Source organism: Laetiporus sulphureus (assembly GCF_001632365.1).
Source record: "Laetiporus sulphureus 93-53 unplaced genomic scaffold LAESUscaffold_48, whole genome shotgun sequence".
Classification (NCBI taxonomy): domain Eukaryota; kingdom Fungi; phylum Basidiomycota; class Agaricomycetes; order Polyporales; family Laetiporaceae; genus Laetiporus; species Laetiporus sulphureus.
The window spans coordinates 159,452-184,141 of record NW_024468557.1 but is presented as its reverse complement, the minus strand read 5'-3'; the positions used below and the strand labels follow the sequence as shown (position 1 = coordinate 184,141).

The 24,690-nt window shown below is 53.9% G+C and overlaps 9 protein-coding genes across 9 annotated transcripts; 5 read left to right on the top strand and 4 right to left on the bottom strand.

The window, feature by feature from the left end:
- Nucleotides 1-59: 59 nt before the first annotated feature.
- Nucleotides 60-4,249, bottom strand: LAESUDRAFT_762810 (DNA-directed RNA polymerase II, subunit 2; the record flags this gene model as incomplete). Its single annotated transcript, XM_040913157.1, has 10 exons — nt 60-125; nt 186-275; nt 326-353; nt 408-1,612; nt 1,666-2,628; nt 2,689-3,006; nt 3,061-3,252; nt 3,318-3,608; nt 3,668-4,185; nt 4,240-4,249. The coding sequence occupies 10 exons, from the start codon at nt 4,247-4,249 to the stop codon at nt 60-62; spliced, it is 3,681 nt and encodes a 1,226-aa protein (XP_040760201.1).
- Nucleotides 4,250-4,497: 248 nt separating this feature from the next.
- LAESUDRAFT_409254 (uncharacterized protein) lies at nt 4,498-6,155 on the top strand. The gene is made up of 4 exons (XM_040902339.1): nt 4,498-4,537; nt 4,604-4,915; nt 4,967-5,813; nt 5,869-6,155. Exons 2-4 carry the CDS (start codon nt 4,641-4,643, stop codon nt 5,962-5,964), a joined length of 1,218 nt encoding a protein of 405 aa, XP_040760200.1. The 5' UTR covers nt 4,498-4,537; nt 4,604-4,640; the 3' UTR covers nt 5,965-6,155.
- Nucleotides 6,156-6,575: 420 nt separating this feature from the next.
- LAESUDRAFT_815311 (fructosamine kinase PKL/CAK/FruK) lies at nt 6,576-8,156 on the bottom strand. Its single transcript, XM_040914677.1, has 6 exons — nt 8,027-8,156; nt 7,269-7,955; nt 7,152-7,215; nt 7,011-7,093; nt 6,808-6,961; nt 6,576-6,749 (listed from the first exon to the last, which is right to left on the bottom strand). The coding sequence occupies exons 2-6, from the start codon at nt 7,865-7,867 to the stop codon at nt 6,690-6,692; spliced, it is 960 nt and encodes a 319-aa protein (XP_040760199.1). The 5' UTR covers nt 7,868-7,955; nt 8,027-8,156; the 3' UTR covers nt 6,576-6,689.
- LAESUDRAFT_661746 (FMN-linked oxidoreductase) lies at nt 8,099-9,765 on the top strand (the record flags this gene model as incomplete). The annotated part of the gene is made up of 8 exons (XM_040904953.1): nt 8,099-8,179; nt 8,238-8,324; nt 8,396-8,461; nt 8,517-8,600; nt 8,659-8,863; nt 8,915-9,040; nt 9,098-9,456; nt 9,511-9,765. 8 exons carry the CDS (start codon nt 8,099-8,101, stop codon nt 9,763-9,765), a joined length of 1,263 nt encoding a protein of 420 aa, XP_040760198.1.
- A 501-nt stretch (nt 9,766-10,266) lies between these two features.
- LAESUDRAFT_685380 (glycosyltransferase family 8 protein) lies at nt 10,267-13,893 on the bottom strand (the record flags this gene model as incomplete). The annotated part of the gene is made up of 3 exons (XM_040905887.1): nt 13,446-13,893; nt 12,830-13,178; nt 10,267-12,759 (listed from the first exon to the last, which is right to left on the bottom strand). Coding segments are annotated over exons 1-3 (3,096 nt in total), but the record flags the coding sequence as incomplete, so codon positions are not given.
- A 970-nt stretch (nt 13,894-14,863) lies between these two features.
- LAESUDRAFT_762805 (ABC1-domain-containing protein) lies at nt 14,864-17,262 on the top strand (the record flags this gene model as incomplete). The annotated part of the gene is made up of 6 exons (XM_040913156.1): nt 14,864-15,445; nt 15,512-15,709; nt 15,761-16,267; nt 16,323-17,057; nt 17,110-17,186; nt 17,244-17,262. The coding sequence occupies 6 exons, from the start codon at nt 14,864-14,866 to the stop codon at nt 17,260-17,262; spliced, it is 2,118 nt and encodes a 705-aa protein (XP_040760196.1).
- Nucleotides 17,263-17,408: 146 nt separating this feature from the next.
- LAESUDRAFT_409078 (uncharacterized protein) lies at nt 17,409-18,566 on the top strand. Its single transcript, XM_040902338.1, has 4 exons — nt 17,409-17,604; nt 17,660-17,792; nt 17,848-18,039; nt 18,099-18,566. The coding sequence occupies exons 1-4, from the start codon at nt 17,555-17,557 to the stop codon at nt 18,411-18,413; spliced, it is 690 nt and encodes a 229-aa protein (XP_040760195.1). The 5' UTR covers nt 17,409-17,554; the 3' UTR covers nt 18,414-18,566.
- Nucleotides 18,567-19,179: 613 nt separating this feature from the next.
- On the bottom strand, nt 19,180-21,851 carry LAESUDRAFT_685374 (MFS polyamine transporter). The gene is made up of 13 exons (XM_040905886.1): nt 21,542-21,851; nt 21,319-21,491; nt 21,174-21,257; nt 21,031-21,122; nt 20,767-20,977; nt 20,587-20,704; nt 20,417-20,529; nt 20,271-20,360; nt 20,118-20,219; nt 19,966-20,060; nt 19,813-19,903; nt 19,619-19,757; nt 19,180-19,556 (listed from the first exon to the last, which is right to left on the bottom strand). Exons 1-13 carry the CDS (start codon nt 21,766-21,768, stop codon nt 19,454-19,456), a joined length of 1,638 nt encoding a protein of 545 aa, XP_040760194.1. The 5' UTR covers nt 21,769-21,851; the 3' UTR covers nt 19,180-19,453.
- Nucleotides 21,852-22,075: 224 nt separating this feature from the next.
- On the top strand, nt 22,076-23,753 carry LAESUDRAFT_706163 (uncharacterized protein; the record flags this gene model as incomplete). Its single annotated transcript, XM_040906613.1, has 6 exons — nt 22,076-22,114; nt 22,164-22,194; nt 22,286-22,957; nt 23,012-23,106; nt 23,160-23,279; nt 23,334-23,753. The coding sequence occupies exons 1-6, from the start codon at nt 22,112-22,114 to the stop codon at nt 23,751-23,753; spliced, it is 1,341 nt and encodes a 446-aa protein (XP_040760193.1). The 5' UTR covers nt 22,076-22,111.
- Nucleotides 23,754-24,690: the final 937 nt, after the last annotated feature.

The following is a 24,690-nucleotide window of genomic DNA, read 5'->3' as shown; positions in this document are numbered from 1 at the left end:
AATTAATCATTCCATCTGTAATATACATGCGCAGCATCGTTGTGAGGGTCCGTGACAATCTAATCCCTGATACGCCCTGTTGAGACGGTGTAGAGACGAGCAGCTATGTTCATGCTTTGCAATTCCTAGTACGGCCGGTAACTCAGTAAGGGTGCCGTAACGAACCCCCTGGTGAAGTGACGTACCTGGAACAGCAGCTTGGCAGCATATGGGATATACAGTTGCGAACATGCTGTCTTGTTCTTGCAGGACCGACATTCGAATGTTTGCTTTTTCTGCAAATGTAATTGAGCATTGAATTCCTAGATTTGTGGGCAAAACTTACGAGGTTAGCGATCGCTGTGAGACCGCAACTATTCGGGTGATGTCAGAGCTCTGAAAGTTCTGATAGATCCAAATGAACTTACATGTCGCAGACGTGAAGCCGATACGCATCACTGGCCTCGAACAATCGCTCCTTCAAGAAGGCCGCGACACCATGCGAGATCATGCAATCACGTTCCATCTCTCCAAAACGCAAGCCACCATCACGACTACGACCCTCAACAGGCTGTCTTGTCAGGATCTGCACTGGACCTCTCGCACGTGAGTGAATCTTGTCGTCCACCATGTGCTTGAGCCGCTGGTAGTAAGTTGGGCCAAGGTAGACCTGTGCCTGCAATTTCCGCCCAGTGTGGCCGTGATACATCACCTCCAGTCCACGCGACTGGTAACCCTTTTGCCGCAAGAATTGGGACACAGACTCGACGGTCAAGTCAGTGAACGGTGTAGCATCACCTTCGTTCCCGATAAGGGTTGCCACCTTGGACAACAGACATTCGACCAAGTGACCGATTGTCATACGGGATGGGATGGCGTGCGGGTTGATGACAATATCGGGAGTGATCCCCTCCGCAGTGAAAGGCATGTCTTCTTGGCGGTATGTGATACCAATCGTACCCTTCTGACCATGACGAGACGCGAACTTATCACCAATCTGGGGAATACGCGTCGACCGTACACGTATCTTTACGAACTTCTGGCCCTCGGCGTTCGTAGTAATTAGAACTTGGTCGATGATACCACTTTCCGTGCTCTTCAATGGCGTCGACACATCGCGTCGTGTGTGCGCCCGCGTACGCTGACCTAGCTCCTCGCTGTCAGGAGGTATTGGTGCAGTCTTGCCAATAATGATATCTTCGCCATTGACTCCAGTACCAGGCGCGATGAGACCATCATCCTCAAGCTTGTCGTATGTGCCATGCTTCATACGAAGTGTGTTCTCTCTGGTTGGCTTCTCGAACTCCTCGAGCTGCTGAATGCCGCTCTTCTTCTCGAGATCCATGTAGCTGCGGTAATATATGCTCCGGAACAGCCCACGGTCGATTGAGCTCTGATTCATGATGACGGAGTCTTCCTGGTTGTAACCGCTGTAGCAAAGAATGGCTACGATGGCATTTTGACCAGCGGGAAGCTCTCGGAAACGCAGATACTCCATGGAACGGGTCGTGGCAAGAGGTTTCTGCGGGTAATACAGGATGTTCGCCATCGTGTCCATTCGGACTAGGAAGTTGGTGAGATAGATACCCATGGCTTGTTTACCCATAGCAGATTGATAAGTGTTCCGGGGAGACTATGACGTAGTGAATATGACAGCATTACAAGGACAAAGAACAGACGAAGTACCTGGTTGTGATCGGGGAAAGGAATGATACTGGCGCAAACACCCAAAATCATACTGGGGTGAATTTCGCAGTGGGTCCACGTATGTGTGTTTGTGGTGGCCTTGAGTCGTGCAGCAGGATCGAATTCACCATCGTTCATATGTGAGTCGATAGTGTTGGACTGCATTCTCGAGTTCTCCAGATCCTCCGGTGTCATGCAAATCATGACGGTCTCTTCTTCCTCGGCATCCAAGAGTTCGATGACACCACCTTTCACCAGCGAATCCCATTTGTATGGCTTGCCCTCCTCGTCCTGACCGTCGTTAAGATACTGGATGTGCTTCTTGGCCAGAAGCAGCTGCTGGTTCTCCACGATGAACAGCGGCCGGCAAACACGCCCAGCGTCGGTGTACAAGCGCAACTCTCTCTCTCGAATATCGCGGACGACCGAAACCTCGGGACTGATATCGTCCTTCCGCCGAAGCTTCTTAATCGTTTTGACCAAGTTCGCGGGATCTCGGTGAACACCCATCCACACGCCATTGACGAACACTTTCGTGCATGGCGTCGCGGAATGTGCATTCTCCTCAAGCGACTCCAGACCCCACTCCTCCAGGAACTCGATGACGGGGGCCGAGAGAGAACCGACCGAGATACATGACATGAGAGACAGGTTCTTGACGAGACCACAAGCCTGCCCTTCGGGTGTCTCTGCAGGGCAGACCATACCCCAGTGCGTGTTATGCAGTTGACGAGGCTTCGCGATCTTCCCCTCACGCCCGAGCGGCGTGTTACAGCGACGCAGATGTGACAAGGTAGAAGCGTAGGTGTACCGGTTCAGCACTTGGGATACACCAGCCTTCGAAGCCATCGACTTCTTCTGGTCTCCCCAGTTACCTGTGGCAAGCGAGTATTTGAGACCATTGGTGATGGTGTTGTGCTTGACGGCCAAGTTCAAGTTGAATTCCTTGTGAGTCTCCACGCACTTGGAGCATCGCCTGGAATAAACACCAGAGAGCTTTGTGAATGGTCATGCGTAACGTACCTTCTGCAAATACCGGTAGACGTCCTTCGTCAACTTGCGGAAAAGCATGCGGAAGAGGTTGGCGAGCAGCGGGCCAGCCAAATCCAACCTCTTCTTACCAAAATGATCACGGTCGTCCAGGTCTCTCCGCTCCATAGCGGCAAGCAAAAGCCGGTGAATCATGTACCCAAAGAAGTATGCCTTCTTGGACTCAGAACCTTCCGCCATGGAGACATGCGGCAACATCTCCTTCTGGAGGATTTCCTGTGCATATCGCAAACGACGTTCACGATTAAGGCCAGTAGTCGTACCACGGTTTCCAATGAAATCCAGCGCAACCTGGGCAACAAACGCTCAGTGGAGTTACACTACATTTGGCTTTGTCATACCAACCTCACGATCTTGAATGACGAAACCATCATCGATACACGGCTTGAGCATCTCGAGCATCTGAACATCTTGCATGTCGTAGCAGATGTGTTCAAGAATGTCGCGATCAGATATGACGCCAAGAGCACGGAAGACAACCCAGATAGGAATGTCAACCTTGATGTAGGGAATCGTTGCTTTCATGACATTGCCTAGCTAACCACCCCAATTCCATCAGCTGTCAAACAGCCTCGATGCATCAATTGTAAATAAAAACCCACCGAGCGCTCCTGGTTCCTGTGATAGAGCTTAACCTGGAACTGGCTGATTGTCTTCCCACCCCTCTCGACAGCACTACGGATCTCCGCCAGGAAGCTAACGGGCGACGGCTGTGCCTTGGCGAACACGTAGACATGGTTTGTCGCCATACGTTCTTGGGCAATAAGCACCTTCTCCGAGCCGTTGATGATGAAGTATCCTCCCGAGTCGAAGGGGCATTCATTCAGGTCATACAGTTCCTCGTCGCTGAGCTCGTAGAGGATGCAGAAGGAGGAGCGCAGCATGATCGGAACCTAACGGCAGATCGCAGCCTCAGGGAGGCCATACAACTGCGCGACTTCGAAGAACGCACCTTTCCAATCCACACTTTCCTCGTATCCTCTGCATTCTCATCCCCTTCCGGCTCCCAAACCATGTCGCCTGTCAAGCTATCTGGATCCTCCCTGCCTATCAACACACGCTTCTTCATCTCGATGTACAGCGGTGCTGAGTACGTTAAGTTGCGCAGTCGCGCCTCCTGCGGGAATACTGGCACCACTGAACCGTCTGCCTCGGTAACGGTTGGTCTGGACAAGTATATCTGGCCGAATTTGATCTCATAGCGCCGGTTCACGTCTCCTTCGTGTCCCGTATGCTGGTCACTCTGGTCCAGAATGAGATCTGAGTTCTCATCGACCAGCTCTTGCATTGTGTTTTGGACAAACTCGTCAAATGAGTCGAGCTGCTGCCGGACGAGACCTTTTTGCTCGAAGAAGCTGGAGATCACAGTCCAGCAGTCTTCCTGCGTGATCTCCTCATATTCGTCGTCCTCATCGTAAATGTAGCCCGTTTCGTCAAAGTGAGCACTCTGGCTGGCATCTAGGTCTGCGGCTGATGATCGTTCAATATAGGCGATTTAGCTACGAGATGGCCAATATACGATACCTTCGCTCATTTTACAAGAGTTCAGTGATTTGGTACAAACAGCCTAGCAGGTTTTTAGAGAAGACAAGACAGACAAAAGCACAGACAGTATGACGACGCAGGACGACGAGGACGACGACACGAGCTGAGAGTGAAAGCAGAGGCAGAGAGTGTAGGCCGCCACTAACGAGTCGGGTGGCGCTGACGAAGCCTCGGGTGTTTGTCCTTGTTGTGCAACAGCCTCGACGGGTTTTCCGCATTTGCTCTCCTGATCGGCCACGAGCGTCGGGGCTTGGAGCCGCTCCCCTACGGACTGCTAGTAAGTGCTGACTTAGCTCTCATTACTGTTTATACTCAGTCTGATTTTAGTTATTCGGGTCACTAGCGTCTCCGTGACAAGAACACTCCTGTGCCATTAGATCATGGCAAGCCCGGACTTATCACGGCGCTCCTTGGACACACTACCCTACGACATTCTCTTACACATCCTTCATTGCTACGGACAGAATGAGTCAGTGCCGAAGCGGTATAGACTGCTTTTTGCCTTGTCACAGGTTAACCACTATCTTCGTTTCTTTGCATTGCCTCTCCTTGCTCAGGAGGTCGCAATACCCAGATGGCAAGACTATCTGGAAGCAGTCAAGTATGTCACTGGATCCTGCGTGAAGAGTGGGCTATTAAGAGCAGGTAGTGTCCGGTACGATGTCTGCTCGCAATAGTGTGATCGGAGGCGCTCATTCTTGTACAGACACATCTACATCGGACATATGAGCGACTCAAGGTGCCTCAGGATTGACCTCGCTCGCAAGCTAAACGAGGTTCCCTTCCCTTTTCACAATCTTCGCTCGTTCTCGTGCGGCGCCTGCGTATTCAGGCCCTACGAGCTGCAGTTTCTGGAATCCGCTTTCCGACTCACATCGCTTTCAATACGATGGAACAATGAGTGGAACTTCCCTGACATCAGCGAATGGCCAGAGCTTTGTACGTTGCGTCTGACAGTCTCCGGCTACGACGACATCTGCTGGTCTCCGCCGTGCGAGTACCGATCCTTCTATAGTCTTACGACACTGGTTATGTACGAACTTCCCGGGTCGTACTGCAGTTGGTGGAATCACCAGTCTGACAACTACACTTTCCCCAACCTCCATGTATTCCGTATAAGCCGAGCACGCAATCCGCCCTCCGTATATCACTTTGTGCAACGCCATCCGACATTGCTCGAGGTAAATGTCAGATTTATGGTCACTTCGCGGCATCTTCCGTTCTGCAGGCTATCAAGCCTGATCAAGTTGATTGACGGAACGGGGACATGGAGAATGCCGCCGAAGGAGCTGAGTCCGCTCAATAGCTGTACACACTCCTTCATCCCTGATCACTCTATCCTCGTCGATGTTCCCGAGTACGACGAAGATACGATGACAGCGTTGGGCGAAGAACTTTTCATGACGTGCTCTGCCTTCGCTTTCAAACGCATCGCCTTACATTCCGAAGCAACTCAGTGGGATAAGCCGTTTGGGTCTCCAGAACCCCGGTACAGCGCTATCGAGTTTGCTTTCCAAGGCCAGTGGTGGTGCGAGGAACAGGGCGTGCCAATGGTACGTCTCCACGAGTTCCTAGAGAAAATGCCCCATCGGTTCCCACAGCTCGAAGTCCTGCGTCTCTCCACATGCGCCTTCTACCGATATGGGTATGTCGCGGACATCTGGGCAAACATCGGCATCGCGCTCCGCAAATGGCCGCACCTGAGGAAACTCGCAGTAAACTGGGGGTCGACGCAGTTGTACAAGAACTACTGGAACTCTGAACAGGAAGTCGTCCCTGGCTTGAATGTGCCGATTCTCGACGACGTTGTTCCACCGGTTCATTACGATTATGGCGAAGTGAAGAGCAAAGGCGAGCTTGCGCGACTGCCGCCCTACGGTTATCCTTTCCGTCTCAGCGAGCTTAAGGGGTGGGACCTGTACAACATCGGCGAACCGGAGATCGAGGCCGCTAAGCAAGAGCTACAGGCTATGATCGGAAACGACTTTAATATTCATGATGACGCGGACGACCAGCACCTCCTGATACGAGCTTGGGAAACTCGTCATGCGCCGCGGGTGGCGGCAGCCGTGCGGCGTCTGGCAGAATGCTGCCCGACGCTGGAGGAGATCGAGTGGTACCCAGCTGCATCCTGCATGTCGGACGATCCGTTGCTGCTACGATGGCTGTGGAAGATACACCGGCGGAGATACAGCCACGCGGTTCGCATGGTATCTGGGACATTCACTTATGCAGGATGTCCGAACGGCGATCCGCCTCCCTTCCTCTATCTGGTCGGTCAAGAGTTGGACCAGGCCATGCTGGAGCGGAGCAGGGCGATATAATCACCAATATGATCTCTTATCTGAAGGATTGGGTTAAGATTGGTTAGCATGCTTTTATCTATTCTAACTCTTCAAGCAGTATCCTTCGAGCAACTCATCGACTCCTCATGGAATGGCTTGTAACAAGCGGTCCATCTTTCTCTTCGCGCTGCTCGCATACGACCCCTGGTGCAAGTATCAGAGCGTTCAAAAAGACTCTGACCTCTTCAGCATGTTTACGCACTCCGAATAGAACCGTATGATTGAGGTAATGGTACAGTTCATATAGATCACCGCGCAAGTCATACTGGTCTTGCGGCTCTGACTTGGCGAGATATTCATGATATGTATTGAAGAATGAGTGAGGGATGCCTCCAAAGATTCTCGCAATTGCTAGGCTGTAGCGCAGTGAGTACAATCTCATCCCCTTGTGACTGCCACACTTACTCTGCTTCGTTGTGACCAAAGTAGGACGAAGGATCAAATATGACAGGTTGGCCGGTCTTTCTGTCTGTCCCAGTATTTCCGCTCTAAAGCCTCATGGCGTATATACCATCGATCTTTGCTTGCTGCGAGAAGGGTACTTACCCATAGATCACCGTGGAGCAGGACGGGTTGGATCACCAAGGGCCCAAGGAGGGCGGGTATTACACTGATTCAACGTACATACTGAATGACATCCAATCGTGTGGGCACAACGCTTACCGCTTGCGCACTTCCTTGCCCTGCTTGCATAGGCTCTCGTATCCTCCTCTCTTCTCCAGGGTATCGAGCAAACTTCCAATGAGTCTATCGTAGCACTCCTCCCATGAGTCGTACCAGCCGTTCTGCTGCCTGGTGGCGCCGCAGAAGGTAGGGACGTGGAACCCGAAGCCATTGGTGCTCTTGTATGCATGCATCTCCGTAGCGAGTCTTTTCCCGAGCACCTTGGCGGCACTATCTGTCAGGCTGCCCATATCTTTATATTCCGATAGGAAGTACGGTCTGCCTATTTCGCTGTCCGCCTCCGCCGTCTCCTCGTCAAGCGTGCCGCACACGATGAGGCGCGGCGCGAGGCCAGGTACGGCGATGTGTATTGCTTTGAGCGATTCAGCCTCGCCTACGTACTGCTCTTTCTCGCTTGTCGAGCCTATCTTGCCTATGTAGCCTGTCCCGGATGAGGACTGGATGGGCGGGAACGAAGAGGAGGTAACGGTCACTCCTGGTTCCTCCTTCTGGATGGCCTGCACGAATACGCGGTGGACGTGAGGAGGCATGGATGCTTGCCGTACGAGTCTCCGCACGCTTGAGAAAGGATGGACCATGCAACTCCCATCGCCCAGTACTCTGATATCCTATGATGCACTTTGGTACAATTTGATCATGTGGACATATGCATGATAATTATTGACCCTGAATTAATTGAACCGGCCGGGCAATCCTGAGAGCATGTCGCAATGGCTGACACAGCTTGCAACGCTCACCTCCTCCTCCTCCTCCTCCTCCTCCTCATACCCCATTTCCAAGCCTGGGCTTGAAGGTGTCGGGTTGTCAGAATGCCAGTAAATAAAGCAGTCCCCGACGCGGATCAATACTATCCACTCAACGAGCCACCGATCGGCGTTACTTACCCGGAAGTACGTTCCATTCTTTCATCATAGTGATTCTGATTCACCTTTCTATTGCGTGCATTAGGACGTGTATCCGCAGAATGCCAAGTTGCCTGTGCTGTTTCAGCCGCTGACACTGAGGGGCACCACCTTCAAGAATCGCATCTTTGTGGTAAGTAAGACAGATGCAGATCAGGAAGCAGCGGACGGGAGTGCTTGAACTCCACGACATTTCTCCGTTAGTCGCCTATGTGCCAATACAGCTCGGATAACGGGCATGCTACGGACTGGCATATGGTACACATCGGTGTATGTACGGTCCTGCTTAATCGTGCTGCGATGATGCATCGAACAACACTTGCAGGGCTTTGCCACCCGCGGTGCGGGGGCCGTTTGCATGGAAGCTCATGCTATCGTGCCTGAGGGACGGATCTCTCCGCAGGATGCCGTGAGTAGCTCAGACCGTTTACCACTCCTCTCATCAATCCACAGCAAATTTCTCCCAGGGTATCTATACCGATAGCCAGATCCCTCCGCTCCAGCGAATCGTCAAGTTTGCACACGCACAACAGACCCTTATAGGCGTACAGCTCTCTCATGCGGGGAGAAAGTCGTCAACGATCGCTACATGGCTGTACGCAGACCAAGCAGGGAGGGCCAAAGCAGACTCATGGGTCGCCTCGAGGGAGGACGGTGGCTGGCCAGATGAAGGTGTGTGCAGCTGACATCGTGTTCAGTGCGGAGCCTCACCGCGTTGTACAGTATATTCTGCGAGCGACGTTCCATTTTCTCCGTTGCATCCCAACCCGAAGCCAATGGACAAAGCGCATCTGCAGTACGTAGAAGACGCCTGGCTCAAAGCCATAGAGCGCTGCAAGGCCGTCGGCTGTACGTCTCTCAATCTCTCCTACCATCCGATACTCACCGAAATTTCCGTCCACGTAGACGACTTTATCGAGATTCACGCCGCTCATGGCTACCTCATCCATCAATTCCTTTCCCCCCTCTCCAACACCCGTACAGACGCGTACGGCGGGCCTTCCCTTAACAATCGCATGCGTTGGCCTCTGCGTCTTCTTACACGAATCCGCGCAGCGTGGGACAAGCCGCTCTTCATCCGCATCAGCGCGACCGACTGGATGGAGGGGCCCGAGCGCGGCGAGGACGGTGAATGGCGGCAATGGGGGCTGCAGCAATCGAAGTTCTTCGTCGGTAAACTGCTGAAGATCGGCGTAGACCTCATTGATTGCAGCACTGGTGGGCTGTACGTGCACCAGAAAATTCCGATAGGGCCCGGATACCAGGTAATCTCTTCCCTCTCTTCCGTCCAGGGTCGGGCCTGAACTTACGGCGCACAGGTACCCTTTGCCGAGGAGCTGAAGAAAGCCTACCCTGACTTGCCGGTCGGCGCGGTGGGACTCATAACGGATCCTCACCAGGCCGAGTCATATCTCAGCGAAGGGAAGGCCGACGTCGTATTCCTTGCGCGGGAGCTCATTCGCAACCCTCACTGGCCGATGCTTGCCGCAGAAAGGCTGGGTGTCGCTGTCAAGCCTGCGAACCAGTACGAGCGCGGCTGGACGCGTATGCTGAAACCTGCATCCAGACATTAGATCAAGAAAGAATAGAATTATATGTAAAGCAATATGGAGACGTGTGCTTCATTGAAGCATTCAATAAGCAAACACATTCACGAACGAGCTGTACACACGGTTTGAAGATACACACAGATGATATTGGGACAGGGGTACAAGTCTAGTGAAAACAGTGATGTCCGAGGTACAGTACAGCTATATGCCGCTGCTCATACCACGGAGAGCGCAACAGAAAAACAGATCGAAGCAGCGTGATTGTAACAGACGCGAGGGGTATGATGCATGGTGTAAACACCAGGTATCGCGCATTGAAAGACAAGAAGAAAGATTGCGTTACAGGACTACTTGTATGAGGGCCGTTCTGGTTGCATGGGAGGAACCTATAGCCAAGAAGGAAGATTGTAGGAAATGCGATTGCACAGAGAGGAGAGGCCGGGAGCCTTTGACACGCACATGTCGTTTGTAAACAAGAAGATGAACCTATAGATGACCACTACACCCACTCACTTCTAATCTTGCTGTACCTGGCCCTGGCGTTGCTCGTCATCCTCGAACGAGCCCATCCGCAAGAACCGCGCAAGCACCTCCTCAGAGCTGCGCTTGAATACATCTACGCCCCTCGCAGGGTCCCATACGCGACCACCCTTGCGCATGCTGCCCATGACCGGCGAGCTCTCTGGAGTGATCAAGGCGCCCTGCGTGGAAGGCGACGATGTGAGTGCCGTCTCGTCCGAGAAGGACCGCGCCATCGCCAGCGGTGGCGAGAACGGAGACGTCAGTTTTGGGGGCTTGGGCGTGCCCTGGGGCGGCGTCGAGGGCGCGATAACTGGAGACGCTGCCTTGCCCGGGGGCGTGCCGGCGGGCGTCCTTCGCGGCGTCAACGTCTGCGGCTGCTGCGCAGCGGACGACTTGCGCGGAGGAGAACCCTTCGGAGGCGACGGACCTTTGGGAGGGGTCGACACCTTGGGACTCATTAATCTCGGGGGCGACATCACCTTGGGTGGAGATGCGACCCTCGGCGGGGAGATAAATCTGGGCGGAGACAAGATCCTCGGTGGGGAGTATGTGCGAGGCGATCCAAGGGTCATGGGGGAACGAAGCCCAGTAGGCGTGTCGACCGATGGGAATGGCATCGCTTGCTTTATGGCCTGGCTCACTACAGGAGTGGCAACGCCCATTTGATCAGGATCCATCCTATAATCGCGCGCCTGTGAAGGCGGAGGAAGTAAAGGTGCAGGTTTTAATGTACCGTCTCGGCGTACGCCGTTACTGGATTTAGACGGCTTGCCACCCTTCACCGAGACCGGCTCCTGCTGACCATCAATCTTCACCTGCACGCCGAAGTTGCGAGTCTCCACTGGAATCGTTTGCACCGCGCGCCCACGGTACTTTCTCCCCTTTCCGGCAATCGTCGCCGCAGTAACAGATGTAGTGCTTCCAGACCTAGATCGTCGAGGTGAGCCGCTGCTGCCTCCTTTACCCTCCTGACGTCGCTCCTCCTCCTCCGAATCCTCATCATCACCCTCATCTTCGTCGTCACCATCCATGCTGCTGGCGTCTTGCCTTGCCTGTACCACGCGTTCGCGCTCACGCTCCCAGCGCTTCCAACCGTCGTCTTCGCTTGCTTGTGACCGCCTGCTCTGAGGGGATCCCTGGCTGGCAGGGTGCTGCGGCTGATGAAGCTGGTGAGGCCTTACCAGCTTTGACGCATACTTTTGGATGCTTGGCACGGCGTCCCACGCATTCGCAAATGAGAAAGTCGAAGGCAGCCCATATGTGGGCGAGGGCATGTGCAATCGGCCTGTAGCGGGTGACGGCTGTTCATCTCTTCGCGGTGGCGGTGGCGCCGGCGGAGACTCTGACTCAATGTATTTTGCAACTGGGGGAGGCGAATCCGAAGAAGGGAAAACGCGCCTGGGCACATGGCGCGGCTTTTCTTCCCAAGGGAATACAGCGTGCACCTTTGCTCTGTCTGGGACAGGCTGAGCGGGAGGTGATCCCATGCCAGCCCCAGGAGCCTGTCCAACCACGCCGGCATACTCCCCTTGTGTAACGAGCTGTTCAGGAATGTGCAGTGGAGGCGGAGGGTTGAAGAATGCCTCAGAGTGGGGTGCAGGCGCATGAGTGGCTGGCGGTGGGAAGGACTGATGAGTCGCGTCATGCTGTTGCGAGGGAGGCTGGTCCCAGACATTCGGGAAGTAGGTGTCTGCAGGGAATGCATTGACGGCGGGCGGGTTGTTCGGAGGCGGCTCGATGGCTGGGTTCCAAGCAAGCTTGGGAGGGGAAGGCGGACGCGGAGCAGGATGATGCACATGATGAGGAGGAGACGGATGATGAGGAGGGGGATGGTGGACTGCAGGATGGCTCTCGTGCCGGTGCTGATGAGGAGGGTGATGAGGCCAATGATGATGCTGAGGCTCGTGATGGTGTTGCTGTTGTTCCGGCGCCGCCTCCTGCTGTATATGCAACGGCTTGTACTCCTCCTGCGTCGGTGTCCGCTCGCGATCACCGCCCTCTTTCTGCTCTGGCTCTGGCTTCGGCTCTGGCTTCGGCCGCATCAGATCCACTCGCCCCTCCAGAGGCATCGATCGGTATTCGCCCTCCTGGAAACCTTGCTCTACCCCCGAAATCGAGCTCCCGAGATTGCTCATCCCTTCCATCGTGAGTTTCCGTAGATCTTCAAGCCCGAGAGCGCCTCCCGGTGGTGCGATGGTCCCGCTTGCTGGCAATTCGGCGGCCGGCTTGTTTGCGCTATCCCATGCAGACGCGTAATGTCTGACCTCAAACTCGGTGCGTGTGGAAGGCGAAGTGGAACGGTAATGCCTGTCATACACAGCATACCAGCGATCCACAAGTGACCCGTAGTCGTAAGCTTTCGAAGCGCCCGGAGTGGGCTTCTGGGCGCCTTTCGTGCCTGGCGCCCGAAAGGGTATAGATGCCCATGGCTTGTTGGGTCCAATGAAGTGGATCGCTGAGATTTGAGAGCCGAATCTTTCGTACGCAGGCGCATATCTGTGATATCACGAAGGGGCCAGTGTAAGGGAGAGGTCAGCTGAACAATAGAGTGGATCAGCAGACTCACGTGTACGCGGCGGTAGGAGTGGTGTTGTAGATGAAGCTGAGGCGATGCCAGTCACCTCCTCTCCACTCGTTCAGCAAGCCTTGATCCCCGCCATCCCAACTCCCTCTGGTTTTGAGAAGCTGTGTAAGCTCGTTGAATTTATCTTCCCCCGGATTGAGGACCAGAACACCGGAATTGAAAATATCGGGCCATCCGACGTCGGGAACCGCAGCGAACTCGTGGGCAGTTTTGAAGAGATGAGACAGAGGACGAACCGGGAGGACGTCCGCGTCGAGAAATATTAACTTCTGATATTGTGTGAGGCGGAATACGTGCAGTTTTGTAAGGACATGGGTAAGATCCGGACGGCCTGTTTAGGAGTAGGAAACGTCAGCAAGGTTCATAACGTCGGTTCATAACTGAGATAGCGAAAGGCAACCGCAAATATGGGACGCGTCATATTGCCAGCGTGCACTGGCCAGATGACCAAGTCATGGTCCGATATCAGCGTCGCGTCGCTCATACATGGCGCACGCATTGCTATTGAGGTGCAGAGCTATGCCGCGCGTCCTTACTCAGACAGAGACAGTACCGGCGCTATTCCTTGGCATTACTCCGCAATTTTTCTCATACTCACCTAGCAGCTTCAGCCCTTTCTCATCTTCCTGCTCTATGAGCTCTACACCGATGACCACATTGAACGCTCTTCGCAAAAGCTTGATGGTAGACACGTCAACAGTCTCGGGGGTGACGAGACAGATGGTCTGGTATTCGACCTCTGGGGGAACTGGAGGTGACGGATGGAGATCCTTAAGTGCCGCGGCCAGGCATAAGGCACCTGGCAGGTAGTAGTCTGAGGTGACCAGGGAGACGAAAGCGTATGGGGCGGACATGGTGCCGCAGGGTTGCGTGGCCCCGTTGGAGGATGCCTAGGTAGATGTAGAGGCGAGAAGTTGGGAGCGTGGGCGCCTGGAGGACTCGCTGGCGGCCTCGTTCCAACTACATTCGCGCCCGGCTCAGCATTACGTACGGGCGCTTAATATCGGGAGAAACCGTAGTTCCGACCTCTCCGCATCACGTGTGTCCTTCCCCACAATCCCACCTGGCGAGAAAGTCGCACGGAGAAATTTATAGCAGTGGCCGTTGGGCAGTCGGCGTCACCTAAGTCGCTCAGAAAGAGCGACCGGATTGTTCGTGCAATATTCTCCTGATTGTGGCGGCGGTTCCGCAGGAGAATCGCCGCCATGTGCGCCATGCCCTGCTGCTGGTGAGGTATCGACATTGTGCATTAAGGTCTATCGATGCGTCTGATAGCAGCGTGACATCGATTGGTTACCATAACGTAGTCGAAGCCATGAGAAGACCATCCGTATTTGTAACGAAGCGATATCCCGCGCCGGTCAGAATGCACCTCCCAGGCGATAACAGCTCGTCCGCCGCAGAGATATCGATCTGCAGTGGTGCAATGAGGAAGTTTCAAATTGAATCTTCAACCAAGTGCGACGAGGAAGTTTCAAATTGAACGTTGACGAGTCATGCACCTGAAGGCTGGCGCAGGATAGAGATTGTGTCCTAGTTTGAGCTGCATTCGCGGCCCAGGTAGTCTAATGTCGCCGACAATAGGATGTGTAAGATTGGCAGCGACGAGCTTGTCTGTCAAGAACAAATAAATGTCAGCATGGTGGAAGCAGACCAAAAGACTCCGTAAGATATCTTCCGTAAATTCTACAGCAGCGTGCCGACAGTCTGGGGAGGCCAGCCGAGTTTCTCAAGTAGCCAGAACAGTTCGGCTGCGTCTGCACCCGAAAGACACACGTCGCGCGAGGATGTGGCCAACAATGGGCGTGCGTTGCTGCACGCGCCGGACACGTCGTTGATCGTCGAGGACAAGAGCGGACATGCAAGGCGCGCGCAACTGATGCGTTAATTTGTGGCACGTGCCCCGCGTTTCGACGCATACCTCAAGTCCGTCGGCCTTTTGCCTCTAGCTCATCGTCCTCCACGTCCTCGGCCATGGTCCGCCCATAAGCATTGCTCCTCAACGTTCCACCACTCATGTCCTTCCGCTTCTTCTCTCTCCCTTGTGGTCTGCGGAACGCCGTGTGGAGTCCGACGCGCACGACCTTCCACGAAAGTCGCCACTATGCCTCACTCTGGACACGTCCGCCCCACCATCGACCGTTCTCGCATCAGTTCTTTACGAGGACAGCTGCCCCTAGCCCTCTTTTTCGCCGCAAGCTTTTGTGGTTACTCCCGCTTGCCGGAGGATTCGCTCTGCTCGCCTTTCCCAAACAACGTTCGGTCTTTCCAGCTATCTTCTCCTCGCCGACTTTGATCCCATGTCCTGCCATTCAACCTGCACCTATTGAACCGATGATCCTCTCTCCGGCAGAACCGGACGACACGCATATACTATCTAAGATTGTCGTCTTCTTGCGCGACCGCATCTGGGAACCGATCTTGACGGCACGCCGGTTCATCTTTCTGGTCTACCTCTTTCTCCCTGTTCTTCTCAGCTCGCCAATGCTACTCGTAGGCAAACCGGAGAAACGACTACAAGGAGACAGATGGGGCGCAGTATGGTGGTATGGTTATCTCACGAGCCAGATGCAAAGGGCTGGGCCGACATTCATCAAGGTGCGCATACATGCTTTTCGATCGGCGTATAACATGTGCAGAGTTTAGCTGATCTCACAGTCTTAGCTAGCCCAATGGGCCGCATCTCGCGCAGATCTGTTCTCCTCGCTTCTCTGTGAGCGTCTGGGCGCATTGCATTCACGCGGCAAGGCACATCCGTTCTCACACACCAAGCGTGTTGTAGAACACGTCTTCCAGCGACCGTTCGACGAGGTATTCGAGGAGTTCGATGAGACACCGATAGGCAGCGGTGCCATAGCGCAGGTACAACGTCCGTAATGAGGACGTTTTGTCAACGTGCTGATTCATTGATAGGTGTCCAGAGGAATATTAAAGAAAGATCTGGTTCCGCCGCCTTCAAATGTCACTCTCAAACGTCACCGCAAGAACGTACTCCCGCCTGTCCTAGTCAATGAGCCACCACCTCCCGTGCCTACAGCCTCCGTCGCGGTCAAAATTTTGCATCCTCATGTCGAAAAGCTGATTCATCGCGATCTCTCCATCATGCGCTTCTTCGCGAGGGTCATCACGCTCTTCCCTGGTATGCAATGGATCTCCCTACCCGAAGAGGTCGAGGTATTCGGACGGATGATGCACGAGCAGCTCGATCTGCGCATTGAGGCGAACAACCTGGAGGAGTTTGAGCACAACTTCGCGGACCGAAAGCTCCCGGTGAATTTCCCTCGGCCACTGAGGATGTGGAGCAGTAAGGAGGTTCTCGTGGAAGAGTTCAAGAACGCGTTATCGCTGGAACTGTTCTTGCGAAACGGAGGTGGGCCATTCAACGATCTGCTCGCCGAGGTGGGCCTGGACGCGTTCCTAGTGAGTGATTGTCACAGATTATGCGAAAACCGGGCCTGACGCTGAACGCGTGTAGAACATGCTGCTCCTGGATAACTTTGTGCATTCCGATTTGCACCCGGGCAACATTATGATTCAGTTCTCGAAGCCCTCAAACATCTCGATTCGAAATACGCTCAAGGGTCTGTTGCAGAAGCCACCACCTGCTCCCACAGAGTCCGAGCCTCCGGTCCGCGGAATGCATGATGATATCGTCGAGCATCTAAGGACGTATGTCGATGATCCTCCCGCATGGCGATCTGAGCTGGAGAGGTTGCACGCCTCAGGCTACATGCCAGAGGTCGTGTTCGTTGATGCTGGTCTTGTTACGACACTGAACGGGAAGAACCGCCAGAACTTCCTCGACCTCTTTCGTGCTATAGCCGAGTTTGACGGGTATCGCGCTGGACAGCTGATGGTCGAGCGCTGCCGTACGCCCGAGCTGGCCATCGATCCGGAGACGTTCGCACTGCGCATGCAGCACATCGTGCTGAACGTCAAGCGGAAGACGTTCTCGCTCGGCCAGATCAAGATCTCTGACATATTGACGGAGGTGCTCAAGGCGGTCCGCCAGCACCATGTGAAGATGGAAGGCGACTTTGTGAATACGGTGATATCAATATTGCTGCTGGAGGGTATTGGCCGGCAGTTGGACCCAGGGCTGGATCTGTTCAAGAGTGCTCTGCCTATCCTGAGACAGCTAGGGCGACAGATGTCAACACAGGAGACGATGTCGCAGATGCCGTCCGGAGATATCGGTGCATTCCTGAAGGTAAGTCTTGGACTCGATATATTGTTGACAGTGGCACTCATCCTCTACTCAGGTATGGGTATGGATGGAGGCTCGGGGCTTGGCCTCAACAGCGTTTATAGATGTCGATGAGCTTGTCAAATATGATACGTACGTCTGTGTCTGCATGCAAAATGCTGATCTCGCTGACTCCGGCTCAACTCGTAGGCTTACATCCGCGGTGTAAATTGAAGTAGACGCGAAAGCAGAACTTACTATATTATACGTTGTTACAATAGGACACTTAAAGGAGGCATTAATATTTGCGCCAGAGACGCGTGACGTCATAGGCGCGTGACCGCGTTGGACAGCTTAATGACGTCCGACAACCACCGCGTCCCACACTCCACTTGATGCAGTGCTGCAATGCAATGCAAGGGGCGGCAGCGGCTGCATATAAGAGGACAGCGAGCTGACACCAACGGCAACAGCTCCCACTTCACAACACGACGTTCCCCTGAATACCCAAACAAATCATCATGTCTACTCCAGCTGCATCCACCACCGTCGCCGCTGCCGCTCCCAACCAGTATGTGGTCTGTGTTTGATCATTAGGATAGTGAGCTCACCGGGATCTTCTGCAGGAGCGACGCTCGTTTCGAGACCACCGCAGCCTGGGCACAGGTCGAGGCACCGACCGCCGAACTCTCCAACGAGGTCGGCAAGAACGCCTCTCAAATGCAGAATGTTGCGGAGCAGGTCGCTGTGGAAGCTCAAGTCTGTCGCTTTGACATTTGTACGTGCGAATCCATATTGACCGCCTGCATTATAGGAGAAAAAACCTCAAGTCGTCTCCGCAGTGAACCAGCTTGAGGCAGGCCTTGCTCTAGAGAACAAGACCAATCAGGCCTCCGAACAGGGACAGCGTGATATTGACAGCGCGAGAGCTACCGTTGCGAGCGCGGCGCAGAGCGCCGTGGAGCAGGCGAAAACGTTCGCAAACAGTGCCTACGAGACTGCTCAGGTACGCGCCTCAATTTAGCCTTCATCTACGTCCGATTATTAATAAGGTCGCTCGCACAGTCGCTATATGGCGGCTTGCAAACCAGCTCGACAGATGCGATGACGAACAGCAACTTCTCGAATACCGTGCAGTCCACCGCATCATCTGCACTGCAGACTGGCAAGGAGTACCTTGCATCCGCGCAGACGATGGTGCAGCCAACGGTCGAAAAGGCGAGGAGCATGGTCACTGGAACGGCGTCCACAGGCTCCACATCAACGCAGCCTGATGCCGTTCCTGCCACCACGGCACCGCTAGAGTTCGACTCGCACGTCGCCAACACTCCATACCCCGCCACTACGACTGGTCAACCTACAAAGATCGGTGAGCTGTAGATGGGTGATCTGGGCAGATTTTCTTGTACGACAGAATGAATTGTACTCTAGGGTAGTATTTACATAGATGGACCGTTTGGCCGACAGATTGTCCGCTCTGAGGCTGAAAGCAATAGAGTGACATGTCATCTGATCCGAACAGGATCGCGAACGACGACTGATGTGTCAGGAATTCCTCTGATTCTCTAGTACTTGACCACGAGCAATAGAAAACGGAAGTGCATCGCCCCTTCGCACATCTCACGAAATTGAGGTCCCGCGTGAACATCCGTGCGGCGTCGCTCTCTTCCTCTCTTTGCGCGTTCCATGCCGATCGCGTCGCATGGTAGTCCTCGGTCATTCCCCCAGGTGTGCACCACTGTTGGTCATGCGGCCCCATTTCATCATTCTCGACGGGATTATCATAAGCCCATCGAGAATGCTGTCCACCTTGCTGAGCCTGATCAATGTCGCATACCCACAATGACGGGCAGAGTGCAAAGCAACATGGCTGTGGCGAAGAAGCGTTGAGGAGACTACAAGACGTGGTAGAGGTTGCGGTTTGACGGGAGTCGACCCCCAAAACGGCTTTCACGCGCAACGTTAGCGCCGTAGATCGAGATCTTGTATCGCCACCAGCGCCGTCCCGCGACGCGACTTCCAAGTCCAACTCTTCGACTTTGAATTTGAATCTCTTTGAGAGGCTTGGTCTCAGTTGCTTCCGACGGAAACCCGGATATCGTCTTCAAGCCTCATCAAAAGCCATTGCAAGACACATGGATGCTCGATCAAATCCGAGTCGATTCAAAGACGTCCGCAAACAAGCATCCTACTAGTATGGGCAGCTAATTATACGTGGTAGTGAAAGTACTAGGTAGTCCTGTGCTAATGGTAGCATTGCAGTGCGTGGGATATCATCACCAGTCATCTCGGAGCCGTAATGTCAGAAAGGAGAACGTTCAGCGGCTAGGAAACCAGGGAAAAGCGGGAATATGTGTGTGGTGGGTATATAGGTACGAGATAGGGGACGCAGACATAATAATCATCGATATCCAACGCATTCATTTTCGCATAGCATCCATCTGGGCCATTCTCAATGCGGATTTCTTCGCGTGTTTGCTCATGCCCCGTATCTTCTCGCCGTATCGCCAGAAACACCATACGCTGTCAAAAAGCGGACCAGTCAATCGCTGTGGATTCTCACGAATTACATAGGCGGAACGTACGCTGGAGGCCCGATGACTAGGGCGGCCGCGGCCAAGATTGTATTGCCGACTCCGTATCCTAGCGCATCATACATCGCCGGTGCGAATAGCGGGAAGCCGAAGCCTGCTAATGATCGGAAGAACGACACCGCTGCCAGAGCTGGACGACGAGGCAATGTCAGTCGTGCTGAGGTTCACACACCGAAATTACTGACCTGAAGCGGCATATAGAGTAAACGCATCGATAACGTACGTCTGCATGCCTTGAAATGTCAAAATCATACCCGACCCCAGGAACCCTAAGCCCTACGTAATTCAAAGACTCGTCAGCACTATTAACAATATATCGTGAATAAAGTTAAACGCACAAAATCGACAACAAGCCAATGCGAATGCCTCTTGGCCCCCCATCCTGACATCAGGAGCCCGAGAGGAATCAGGATGACACCAGGAAAGACGGTGGCTATGGGGAAGGTAAGGTGAATATCTCTCGGTCGGTCAGATGAGAAGAATGACTCACGTAAACGGAACTCTGGCCGTCCGATCCCGTTGTTGCGCTTCTTGAGGCGGATGTAGATTTTATCAAGCAAACGCGCGTTCACTTGCGAGGTAGCGAACAAGCCTGGCGGCACTATATGAAATCCCGCTCTTGAAACGACATGCGAACACGTACCTATACCAAGGGCAATGTAATTTAAGCTTCCTATACCTGCATCCTCATGATACACGTTGGTGAAAATCCCAGGTATTGTGGTCAACGTGACTGATTGATGATGATAAATACGTGCAGCATTCTGCATAGGAAGCGACCGCACTCACGATAAATTACGCCGTAGATAAATGCCAGGTAAAGGCCAAAAAGCTGAATAATTGGCTCCTGCGCAAAAAGGACGAAGGGCCGGACGAGTGCCTTCTGCACAAATTCACCAAAGCTGTGGCCGTCAAACTGTAAATTTTTCTGCTGCTCGGAAGGAACAGCTGCTACATACGTCTGGTTTTTGCTGTTCATCTGATAGATTGTTTTCACAGGTCGCACGCCGCCCTTCTCGGCATCCATCTTCGCCCGAATGAGCTTTGCTTTCCTATCGAGGAGTAGAGGCGCAAACGCTAGATTCCAATATGCCGCATGGGCACACATGAAATTATTGACGAAAATTGCAGTGACATACTTTCTTTCAGGAAGATGAGTCCGAATCCCTGGATTACGGCGGCGGCGATGGACGTGGACCAGAAAACCCAACGCCATGTTGATCGCTCAGCAATCCAACCGCCTGCCACAGGACCGATGGCAGGCCCCAGCAACGGTGCGAGTGAATAGATTGCTATGGCTTGGCCACGCTGCTCTGGCTTCCAGAGGTCACCGAGGACAGCACCACCGGTCTGTCGAAGTCTCATCAGCTGAATACTGTCTTGAGAGGCATACCGACACGTACTGCAAGAGGTGCACTGCCGCCCAGCCCAGCCATGAAACGGAATGCGATTAATTGGCCTTTGTTTTGAGCAAACCCGCAGCCCAAATTCCACACTGTGCACTGAAGTCAGACATTGTGTTATAGTCTATAAACGGCAGGCATACCGAGATACCAAAGGTTGGCGCCGCGGAGCACGATGGTTCTACCGAAGATCTCGCTAAGAGGCCCTAGAAATAGCGGACCGACGGCTGAGGCAGCATAAAGATACGTTGGAAGAGCTCAATGCCGCATGTTATACGAACTTCTCACCGTATGCGAGGACGAAGACGGAGACCATCAGCGACAATTCGAAGCTGCTTGTAATGCCCCATGATGCTCCAATTTGGAAAACGGCCGGGGCCACCATGGACGAGGAAATGGGCGAGATGAATGTGAACGCGGAGACCGTCGCTGCCGCTGCCCATTTCGTCCTCGTGCTCCAACTGTGACCAGACGTCAGCTACAAAATGCGTTGGGAGACCGAATATCTTACTTTCTTGGATTTGCCGGATCGTCAGGACCGTCCCAGTCCACAATCAATATGTCCGGCTCGTTCTCTGGATTAGTTGCTGCCTTTGATGCATCCTGGGTTTCAGGTTGTTGCGGCTCAATTTCAGTGTCGTCTGACTGGGATAGAAGGTCGGAATCAGGTGCGTTAAGCTGCCTCAATGCCTCTGTGGATAAATTCGGGGCAGTCTCAGTAGTCGTTGGAGACGCCATCACGATAGGTAGAGGGGGGAGTGGGGGACCGTGGTGTGTGTGAGCATTATAGTGTTTGGAGGGGGGATATGTCACTGCTGGACAGTAAGATGCTAGATCCTGGACGGACTCAAAAGCCTGCCGCAGTATCCGAGCCGATCCTGCCGGCGGTCATTTTCTATGAGTAACGTCACCTTCCATCTACGGTAATCTCCCACAATCCACGCGATATTCGTGATAGGCGCCCAGTCCAGACGCCGCGACGCGCCACAGCGAGGGTCGATGGATGGTCATCGCCCCCACACGCTCTCGGCCCTCACTTCCAGACATCCATCCACCCCGCCGAAACACACACGTACATACCATGGCACGTACTCACGCCGTATCGATGTTGCCAACGCTGACTTGCTCTGCAGGAATACGGAGGCGAATACGGGAGACCGCAATGTGAGTAGCCCCTGGATACCCGCGTCTCGCGTACAAGATATACGCGATTTCCGTCGATCGAGGACGATGTGTGCTCATACCGCCTTTCAAGCTAACGAGGAACACCACCACCATCATCACCAGCGCCCTGAAGGGGAAGCCTACGAAGGCGGGCGCGCAGAATATGGTGGACAGGCGCCACTAGGACCTGGGGGAGAGTATGGGGGACCTCCCCCGCATCAGCACCATCACCGCCTGGAGGAAGGGGAGCAGCCTTACCGCGAAGGCGGCGCCCCTCTTCGTCAGTCGTATGAGGGTGGGCAGGGATACGGTGCCCCTCAGTACAGTGAGGGTGCAGGCCGGCCTCAATATGGAGGTGCCGCCGGAGAGTACGGCGCTTCCCACCCTCGTCCCGAGGGTCGCGCTGAGTACGCCGGCGGTGGTCAGCAGTATGGTGGTGATCAGCAATACGGCGGTACCCAGCAGCGTACTGAAGGCCGCTTTGAGTATCAGGGTGGTGGCGGCCAGTACGGCGGCTCTGGGTACGGTGGGGAGAGCCGTGCGCAGTACGGTGGCGGTGCACAAGCCAGCCAGGGATACGGCTCGTCTGGGCAACAAGGGGCTGCCGCCGAGTACTTTTCTGGCAGCGATCAAGCATCGACTGCTCAGCGGTACTCTGGAGGAGGGGCGCAGCCTCAGTATAGTCAGACGGGTGGCCAGCAGTATAACTCCCCGTCTCACTCCGGTGCGGGCGGTCACCCGCAGACCCAAGGTCGTCCGCAGTGTACGTCTCGCAGTTATGCATTGGGCAAATATGCTGACGGTTCATCATTTGCAGTCGACGAGGACGAAGTCGTCCAGACCGCTAGCCAGCAAGGCAGCGGAGGGTCGTCGCTGTTCTCTAGCGCCCTGCAGCACGTTCAGCAGAATACCGTAAGTCGATCTGTTGTGTGAATGCATCTACATTGACATCACCTTTTCAGCAGAGCGAGCACACGCAGCCCATCGATGAAGCTGGCGTTCAGCAGGCTCACAAGGCTGCTTACCAAGAAGGCAACGCGAGCAGCCTCTCTGCCGGTTCCATGGGCAGCGCAGCTGCGATGCAGGTACCGTTGCTGAATTCGTCATCTAAACCTGTCTTCACGGTTTCGACGTTTCAGGTCATGAAGATGTTCACTTCCAGCGGTGGCAGCAGCGGTGGTGCTGGCGGCGCTGGCGGCGGCGCTGGGTCGGGCTCGACGTCCAGCTTGATGAGCTATGCGATGGCCGAAGCATCCAAGCTCTTCGACCAGTCCGGCGGTGCTGCCTCTGGAAACAAGCAGGATGCGGTAAACGGTGCGGCTATGACGGTCATGAAGATGCTTGTGCAGTCGAAAATGAGCGGCACGACTGGTGGCAGTAACAGTGGCGGCCTTGGCGGTCTTATGGGCTTGGTTGGCGCATTCTTTACTATGCTTTTGAACCTTGCTGAGCACAAGCCACCTTTTTGTATAGGCATCAAAGTTCTTGTGAAACGCGAGTCACTGAAGGTCAGAAAGCTGATCGAGTCGCGAGGAATTGAAAGAATGGACGGATATTAATATATTGTACTACTCGGTTTGTTTGAGGTTATAAAGACACTTTGATCTGTTGTCATAAAATAGTCGATCTATCTGCACCATAAGTTGATACTCGAGAAGAGCCGGCTGTCGCAGGCAGCATACCTTGCGACAGGAGGGCTGCAAAGATAAGGGAGAGGCAATTGCGTGTGCGGAAATTGTCCATGCACAGGCGCTAATATAGTCGTCGGGCGGCTGCTGCGGTGTAAGCCTCGGAACGTAGTTTCGCGGTCCATTACACTGTAACGGATGTGGTTGGAAAGAGATTTACTTAGGTCGATATACATATGCGTGAAGTATCATACTTCGAAGTTATTTTGTACAGAGAAGCCGCAGACGAGCATGGTGGGTTAAAGATATTCAGTGTGAGAGAGATCGACTAGGGACACTCGCGCGCCACAACTCCCACTCGGATCAGCACCCGGCTAAGTGACTGATTGTGTGACATCACCTCGGAGAATGGTTGCATTGCTGTTGCAGTCCTTGTTGCCTTCCAGTATCATGAACATCTCAAGACTGCAGTGTGAGAAAAATTGAGAACATAAATTATAAGCATAGCTATCCATTGGAACAGCTTCGGAGTCAATCCGATGATTTCACAGACTACAGAAAGGTCAAAAAGTTGCATTAGAGGGCCAACGTTAGTGTCACGGCACGCCGATGACAAAGATAGACAACCAAATATAGAGTCCCCTTGAGGGCCTCCTGGCTAAGAGCCAACAGCGACGAGCTGTGGCGATTCGACGTGCCCACTGACGAGGCCCGAATGCTAGTTGCAGAATATGACTTACTGGCGAGGCAGAGGGCGCTATCACAGGATGAGAATGCAGATAGATTGAATAGCACACTGAGAGTGTCTGGTAAGACCCCTCTGTGATGGTAGTGGTGGACGAAGGAGAATAAGACTGAGGTCTCCTCC

Excerpts from the sequence above, each read along its gene's own strand:
- LAESUDRAFT_815311 (XM_040914677.1), bottom strand. The coding sequence starts at position 7,867 with ATGGTCCATCCTTTCTCAAGCGTGCGGAGACTCGTACGGCAAGCATCC. Across the intron at positions 7,094-7,151 it reads TGCTCCACGGTGATCTATGG|AGCGGAAATACTGGGACAGA; the intron begins GTAAGTACCCTT and ends ATGAGGCTTTAG. Across the intron at positions 6,750-6,807 it reads ATCATACGGTTCTATTCGGA|GGGTCGTATGCGAGCAGCGC; the intron begins GTGCGTAAACAT and ends TACTTGCACCAG.
- LAESUDRAFT_685374 (XM_040905886.1), bottom strand. The coding sequence starts at position 21,768 with ATGGCGTCTCCAACGACTACTGAGACTGCCCCGAATTTATCCACAGAG. Across the intron at positions 21,492-21,541 it reads GATCCGGCAAATCCAAGAAA|TTGGAGCACGAGGACGAAAT; the intron begins GTAAGATATTCG and ends GTCTGGTCACAG. Across the intron at positions 19,904-19,965 it reads ATTGGCTTGTTGTCGATTTT|GGCTTAGGGTTCCTGGGGTC; the intron begins GTGCGTTTAACT and ends TGAATTACGTAG.
- LAESUDRAFT_409078 (XM_040902338.1), top strand. The coding sequence starts at position 17,555 with ATGTCTACTCCAGCTGCATCCACCACCGTCGCCGCTGCCGCTCCCAAC. Across the intron at positions 17,793-17,847 it reads AGGTCGCTGTGGAAGCTCAA|GAGAAAAAACCTCAAGTCGT; the intron begins GTCTGTCGCTTT and ends CCTGCATTATAG. Across the intron at positions 18,040-18,098 it reads GTGCCTACGAGACTGCTCAG|TCGCTATATGGCGGCTTGCA; the intron begins GTACGCGCCTCA and ends TCGCTCGCACAG.
- LAESUDRAFT_409254 (XM_040902339.1), top strand. The coding sequence starts at position 4,641 with ATGGCAAGCCCGGACTTATCACGGCGCTCCTTGGACACACTACCCTAC. Across the intron at positions 4,916-4,966 it reads TTAAGAGCAGGTAGTGTCCG|ACACATCTACATCGGACATA; the intron begins GTACGATGTCTG and ends ATTCTTGTACAG. Across the intron at positions 5,814-5,868 it reads AGGAACAGGGCGTGCCAATG|TCCTGCGTCTCTCCACATGC; the intron begins GTACGTCTCCAC and ends CACAGCTCGAAG.